Source organism: Schistocerca americana, chromosome 11 (genome assembly GCF_021461395.2).
Source record: "Schistocerca americana isolate TAMUIC-IGC-003095 chromosome 11, iqSchAmer2.1, whole genome shotgun sequence".
Classification (NCBI taxonomy): domain Eukaryota; kingdom Metazoa; phylum Arthropoda; class Insecta; order Orthoptera; family Acrididae; genus Schistocerca; species Schistocerca americana.
In genome coordinates this window covers 163705706-163714154 of record NC_060129.1, presented here as the reverse complement: position 1 = coordinate 163714154, position 8449 = coordinate 163705706, and the positions used below count along the sequence as shown (strand labels likewise).

Genomic DNA, 8449 nt, shown 5'->3' with positions numbered 1-8449 from the left:
AGATATGGGACAAACGCAGATATGGGACAAACGCAGATATGAGACACACGCAAATATAGGAAAAACGCAAATATGGGAAAAACGCAAATATGGGAAAAACGCATATATGGGAAAAACGCAAATATGGGAAAAACGCAAATATGGGAAAAACGCAAATATGGGAAAAACGCAAATATGGGAAAAACGCAAATATGGGAAAAACGCAAATATGGGAAAAACGCAAATATGGGAAAAACACAAATATGGGAAAAATGCAAATATGGGACAAACGCAAATATGCGACATACGTAAATATGGGACAAACGTAATTGTGGGACAAACGTAATTGTGGGACATACGTAATTGTGGGACAAACGTAAATATGGGACAAAAGTAAATATGGGAGAAGAAAAATTTGGGGGCACAATTTGAGTAAAAGAAGGAATCGGTTGGTAGCATGGGTTTATGAGTAATGGGAAAAACGCAAATATGGGAAAAACGAAAATATGGGAAAAACGAAAATATGGGAAAAACGAAAATATGGGAAAAACGAAAATATGGGAAAAACGAAAATATGGGGAAAACGCAAATATGGGGAAAACGCAAATATGGGAAAAACGCAAATATGGGAAAAACGCAAATATGGGAAAAACGCAAATATGGGAAAAACGCAAATACGGGGAAAAACGCAGATATGGGACAAACGCAAATATGGGAAAAACGCAAATATGGGAAAAACGCAAATATGGGAAAAAAAGCAAATATGGGAAAAAAAGCAAATATGGGAAAAAAAGCAAATATGGGAAAAACGCTAATATGGGAAAAACGCTAATATGGGAAAAACGCAAATATGGGAAAAACGCAAATATGGGAGAAACGCAAATATGGGAAAAACGCAAATATGGGAAAAACGCAAATATGGGAATAACGCAAATATGGGAAAAACGCAAATATGGGAAAAACGCAAATATGGGAAAAACGCAAATATGGGAAAAACGCAAATATGGGAAAAACGCTAATATGGGAAAAACGCAAATATGGGAAAAACGCAAATATGGGAAAAACGCAAATATGGGAAAAACGCAAATATGGGGAAAACGTAAATATGGGAAAAACGTAAATATGGGAAAAACGTAAATATGGGAATAACGCAAATATGGGAAAAATGCAAATATGAGAAAAAAGCAAATATGGGAAAAACGTAAATATGGGAAAAACGCAAATATGGGAAAAACGCAAAAATGGGAAAAACGCAAATATGGGACAAACGCTAAAATGGGAAAAACGCAAATATGGGAAAAACGTAAATATGGGACAAACGCAAATATGGGACAAACGCAAATATGGGACAAACGCAAAAATGCGACATACGTAAATATGGGACAAACGTAATTGTGGGACAAACGTAAATATGGGTGAAAAGTAAATATGGGAGAAGATAAATTTGAGTAAAAGAAGGAATCGGTTGGTAGCATGGGTTTATGAGTAATGGGAAAAACGCAAATATGGGAAAAAGAAAATATGGGAAAAAGAAAATATGGGAAAAGAAAATATGGGAAAAAGAAAATATGGGAAAAAGAAAATATGGGAAAAAGAAAATATGGGAAAAACGGAAATATGGGAAAAACGCAAATATGGGAAAAACGCAAATATGGGAAAAACGCAAATATGGGAAAAACGCAAATATGGGAAAATCCGCAAATATGGGAAAACCGCAAATATGGGAAAAACGCAAATATGGGAAAAACGCAAATATGGGAAAAACGCAAATATCGGAAAAACGCAGATATGGGAAAAACGCAGGTATGGGACAAACACAGAGATGGGAAAAACGCAGAGATGGGAAAAATTCAGGTATGGGAAAAACGCAGATATGGGAAAAACGCAGATATGGGACAAACGCAGATATGGGACAAACACAGATATGAGACAAACGCAAATATAGGAAAAACGCAAATATAGGAAAAACGCAAATATGGGAAAAACGCAAATATGGGAAAACGCAAATATGGGAAAAACGCAAATATGGGAAAAACGCAAATATGGGATAAACGCAAATATGGGACAAACGCAAATATGGGACAAACGCAAATATGGGAAAAACGCAAATATGTGACAAACGCAAATATGCGACATACGTAAATATGGGACAAACGTAATTGTGGGACAAACGTAAATATGGGACAAAAGTAAATATGGGAGAACAAAAATTTGGGGGCACAATTTGAGTAAAAGAAGGAATCGGTTGGTAGCATGGGTTTATGAGTAATGGGAAAAACGCAAATATGGGAAAAACGCAAATATGGGAAAAACGCAAATATGGGAAAAACGCAAATATGGGAAAAACGCAAAAATGGGAAAAACGCAAATATGGGACAAACGCTAAAATGGGAAAAACGGAAATATGGGAAAAACGTAAATATGGGACAAACGCAAATATGGGACAAACGCAAATATGGGACAAACGCAAATATGGGAAAAACGCAAATATGGGAAAAACGCAAGTATGGAACAAACGCAAATATGCGACATTCGTAAATATGGGACAAACGTAATTGTGGGACAAACGTAAATATGGGACAAAAGTAAATATGGGAGAAGAAAAATTTGGGGGCACAATTTGAGTAAAAGAAGGAATCGGTTGGTAGCATGGGTTTATGAGTAATGGGAAAAACGCAAATTTGGGAAAAACGAAAATATGGGAAAAACGCAAATATTGGAAAAACGCAACTATGGGAAAAACGCAAATATGGGAAAAACGCAAATATGGGGAAAACGCAAATATGGGGAAAACGCAAATATGGGGAAAACGCAAATATGGGAAAAACGCAAATATGGGAAAAACGCAAATATGGGAAAAACGAAAATATGGGAAAAACGAAAATATGGGAAAAACGCAAATATGGGAAAAACGCAAATATGGGAAAAACGCAAATATGGAAAAAACGCAAATATGGGAAAAACGCAAAAATGGGAAAAACGCAAATATGGGAAAAACGCAAATATGGGAAAAACGCAAATATGGGACAAACGCAAATATGGGACAAACGCAAATATGGGACAAACGCAAATATGGGACAAACGCAAATATGAGACAAACGCAAATATGGGACAAACGCAAATATGGGACAAACGCAAATATGGGACAAACGCAAATATGGGACAAACGCAAATATGGGACAAACGCAAATATGGGACAAACGCAAATATGGGAAAAACGCAAATATGGGAAAAACGCAAATATAGGAAAAACGCAAATATGGGAAAAACGCAAATATGGGGAAAACGCAAATATGGGGAAAGACGCAAATATGGGGAAAGACGGAAATATGGGGAAAAACGCAAATATGGGGAAAAACGCAAATATGGGGAAAAACGCAAATATGGGGAAAAACGCAAATATGGGGAAAAACGCAAATATGGGCAAAAACGAAAATATGGGAAAAACTCAAATATGGGAAAAACTCAAATATAGGAAAAACGCAAATATGGGAAAAACGCAAATATGGGAAAAACGCAAATATGGGAAAAATGCAGATATCGGAAAAACGCAGATATGGGAAAAACGCAGATATGGGACAAACACAGAGATGGGAAAAACGCAGAGATGGGAAAAATTCAGGTATGGGAAGAACGCAGATATGGGAAAAACGCAGATATGGGACAAACGCAGATATGGGACAAACGCAGATATGAGACACACGCAAATATAGGAAAAACGCAAATATGGGAAAAACGCAAATATGGGAAAAACGCATATATGGGAAAAACGCAAATATGGGAAAAACGCAAATATGGGAAAAACGCAAATATGGGAAAAACGCAAATATGGGAAAAACGCAAATATGGGAAAAACGCAAATATGGGAAAAACGCAAATATGGGAAAAACACAAATATGGGAAAAATGCAAATATGGGACAAACGCAAATATGCGACATACGTAAATATGGGACAAACGTAATTGTGGGACAAACGTAATTGTGGGACAAACGTAATTGTGGGACAAACGTAAATATGGGACAAAAGTAAATATGGGAGAAGAAAAATTTGGGGGCACAATTTGAGTAAAAGAAGGAATCGGTTGGTAGCATGGGTTTATGAGTAATGGGAAAAACGCAAATATGGGAAAAACGAAAATATGGGAAAAACGAAAATATGGGAAAAACGAAAATATGGGAAAAACGAAAATATGGGAAAAACGAAAATATGGGAAAAACGAAAATATGGGGAAAACGCAAATATGGGGAAAACGCAAATATGGGAAAAACGCAAATATGGGAAAAACGCAAATATGGGAAAAACGCAAATATGGGAAAAACGCAAATACGGGGAAAAACGCAGATATGGGACAAACGCAAATATGGGAAAAACGCAAATATGGGAAAAAAAGCAAATATGGGAAAAAAAGCAAATATGGGAAAAAAAGCAAATATGGGAAAAACGCTAATATGGGAAAAACGCTAATATGGGAAAAACGCAAATATGGGAAAAACGCAAATATGGGAGAAACGCAAATATGGGAAAAACGCAAATATGGGAAAAACGCAAATATGGGAATAACGCAAATATGGGAAAAACGCAAATATGGGAAAAACGCAAATATGGGAAAAACGCAAATATGGGAAAAACGCTAATATGGGAAAAACGCAAATATGGGAAAAACGCAAATATGGGAAAAACGCAAATATGGGAAAAACGCAAATATGGGGAAAACGTAAATATGGGAAAAACGTAAATATGGGAATAACGCAAATATGGGAAAAATGCAAATATGAGAAAAAAGCAAATATGGGAAAAACGTAAATATGGGAAAAACGCAAATATGGGAAAAACGCAAAAATGGGAAAAACGCAAATATGGGACAAACGCTAAAATGGGAAAAACGCAAATATGGGAAAAACGTAAATATGGGACAAACGCAAATATGGGACAAACGCAAATATGGGACAAACGCAAAAATGCGACATACGTAAATATGGGACAAACGTAATTGTGGGACAAACGTAAATATGGGTGAAAAGTAAATATGGGAGAAGATAAATTTGAGTAAAAGAAGGAAACGGTTGGTAGCATGGGTTTATGAGTAATGGGAAAAACGCAAATATGGGAAAAAGAAAATATGGGAAAAAGAAAATATGGGAAAAGAAAATATGGGAAAAAGAAAATATGGGAAAAAGAAAATATGGGAAAAAGAAAATATGGGAAAAACGCAAATATGGGAAAAACGCAAATATGGGAAAAACGCAAATATGGGAAAAACGCAAATATGGGAAAAACGCAAATATGGGAAAATCCGCAAATATGGGAAAACCGCAAATATGGGAAAAACGCAAATATGGGAAAAACGCAAATATGGGAAAAACGCAAATATCGGAAAAACGCAGATATGGGAAAAACGCAGGTATGGGACAAACACAGAGATGGGAAAAACGCAGAGATGGGAAAAATTCAGGTATGGGAAAAACGCAGATATGGGACAAACGCAGATATGGGACAAACACAGATATGAGACAAACGCAAATATAGGAAAAACGCAAATATAGGAAAAACGCAAATATGGGAAAAACGCAAATATGGGAAAAACGCAAATATGGGAAAAACGCAAATATGGGAAAAACGCAAATATGGGACAAACGCAAATATGGGACAAACGCAAATATGGGACAAACGCAAATATGGGAAAAACGCAAATATGTGACAAACGCAAATATGCGACATACGTAAATATGGGACAAACGTAATTGTGGGACAAATGTAAATATGGGACAAAAGTAAATATGGGAGAAGAAAAATTTGGGGGCACAATTTGAGTAAAAGAAGGAATCGGTTGGTAGCATGGGTTTATGAGTAATGGGAAAAACGCAAATATGGGAAAAACGCAAATATGGGAAAAACGCAAATATGTGAAAAACGCAAATATGGGAAAAACGCAAATATGGGAAAAACGCAAATATGGGAAAAACGCAAATATGGGATAAACGCAAATATGGGATAAACGCAAATATGGGGAAAACGCAAATATGGGGAAAACGCTAATTTGGGGAAAACGCTAATATGGGGAAAACGCTAATATGGGGAAAACGCTAATATGGGGAAAACGCAAATATGGGAAAAACGCAAATATGGGGAAAACGCAAATATGGGACAAACGCAAATATGGGACAAACGCAAATATTGGACAAATGCAAATATGGGACAAACGCAAATATCGGACAAACGCAAATATGGGACAAACGCAAATATGGGACAAACGCAAATATGGGAAAAACGCAAATATGGGAATAACGCAAATATGGGAAAAACGCAAATATGGGAAAAACGCAAATATGGGAAAAACGCAAATATGGGAAAAACGCAAAAATGGAAAAACGCAAATATGGGAAAAACGCAAATATGGGACAAACACAAATATGCGACATACGTAAATATGGGACAAACGTAATTGTGGGACAAACGTAAATATCGGACAAAAGTAAATATGGGAGAAGACAAATTTGGGGGCACAATTTGAGTAATAGAAGGAATCGGTTGGTAGCATGGGTTTATAAGTAATGGGAAAAACGCAAATATGGGAAAAACGAAAATATGGGAAAAACGCAAATATGGGAAAAACGCAAATATGGGGAAAATCGCAAATATGGGAAAAACTCAAATATGGGAAAAACGCAAATATGGGAAAAACGCAAATATGGGAAAAACGCAAATATGGGAAAAATGCAGATATCGGAAAAACGCAGATATGGGAAAAACGCAGATATGGGACAAACACAGAGATGGGAAAAACGCAGATATGGGAAAAATTCAGGTATGGGAAAAACGCAGATATGGGAAAAACGCAGATATGGGACAAACGCAAATATGGGACAAACGCAAATATGGGAAAAACGCAAATATGGGACAAACGCAAATATGCGACATACGTAAATATGGGACAAACGTAATTGTGGGACAAACGTAAATTAGGGACAAAAGTAAATATGGGAGAAGAAAAATTTGGGGGCACAATTTGAGGAAAAGAAGGAATCGGTTGGTAGCATGGGTTTATGAGTAATGGGAAAAACGCAAATATGGGAAAAACGAAAATATGGGAAAAACGAAAATATGGGAAAAACGAAAATATGGGAAAAACGAAAATATGGGAATAACGAAAATACGGGAAAAACGAGAATATGGGAAAAACGCAAATATGAGAAAAAAGCAAATATGGGAAAAACGTAAATATGGGAAAAACGCAAATATGGGAAAAACGCAAATATGGGAAAAACGCTAATATGGGAAAAACGCAAACATGGGAAAAACGCAAATATGGGAGAAACGCAAATATGGGAAAAACGCAAATATGGGAAAAACGCAAATATGGGAATAACGCAAATATGGGAAAAACGCAAATATGGGAAAAACGCAAATATGGGAAAAACGCAAATATGGGAAAAACGCTAATATGGGAAAAACGCAAATATGGGAAAAACGCAAATATGGGAAAAACGCAAATATGGGAAAAACGCAAATATGGGGAAAACGTAAATATGGGAAAAACGTAAATATGGGAATAACGCAAATATGGGAAAAATGCAAATATGAGAAAAAAGCAAATATGGGAAAAACGTAAATATGGGAAAAACGCAAATATGGGAAAAACGCAAAAATGGGAAAAACGCAAATATGGGACAAACGCTAAAATGGGAAAAACGCAAATATGGGAAAAACGTAAATATGGGACAAACGCAAATATGGGACAAACGCAAATATGGGACAAACGCAAAAATGCGACATACGTAAATATGGGACAAACGTAATTGTGGGACAAACGTAAATATGGGTGAAAAGTAAATATGGGAGAAGATAAATTTGAGTATAAGAAGGAATCGGTTGGTAGCATGGGTTTATGAGTAATGGGAAAAACGCAAATATGGGAAAAAGAAAATATGGGAAAAAGAAAATATGGGAAAAGAAAATATGGGAAAAAGAAAATATGGGAAAAAGAAAATATGGGAAAAAGAAAATATGGGAAAAACGCAAATATGGGAAAAACGCAAATATGGGAAAAACGCAAATATGGGAAAAACGCAAATATGGGAAAAACGCAAATATGGGAAAATCCGCAAATATGGGAAAAACGCAAATATGGGACAAACGCAAATATGGGACAAACGCAAATATGGGACAAACGCAAATATGGGAAAAACGCAAATATGTGACAAACGCAAATATGCGACATACGTAAATATGGGACAAACGTAATTGTGGGACAAATGTAAATATGGGACAAAAGTAAATATGGGAGAAGAAAAATTTGGGGGCACAATTTGAGTAAAAGAAGGAATCGGTTGGTAGCATGGGTTTATGAGTAATGGGAAAAACGCAAATATGGGAAAAACGCAAATATGGGAAAAACGCAAATATGGGAAAAACGCAAATATGGGAAAAACGCAAATATGGGAAAAACGCAAATATGGGACAAACGCAAAT

General features: G+C 36.1%; 1 protein-coding gene across 1 annotated transcript; it reads left to right on the top strand.

Moving 5' to 3' along the window:
• The first annotated feature begins 468 nt into the window (after positions 1-468).
• On the top strand, positions 469-1116 carry LOC124553436. Its single transcript, XM_047127298.1, has one exon. It carries the CDS (start codon positions 469-471, stop codon positions 1114-1116), a length of 648 nt encoding a protein of 215 aa, XP_046983254.1.
• The last annotated feature ends 7333 nt before the right edge of the window (positions 1117-8449 follow it).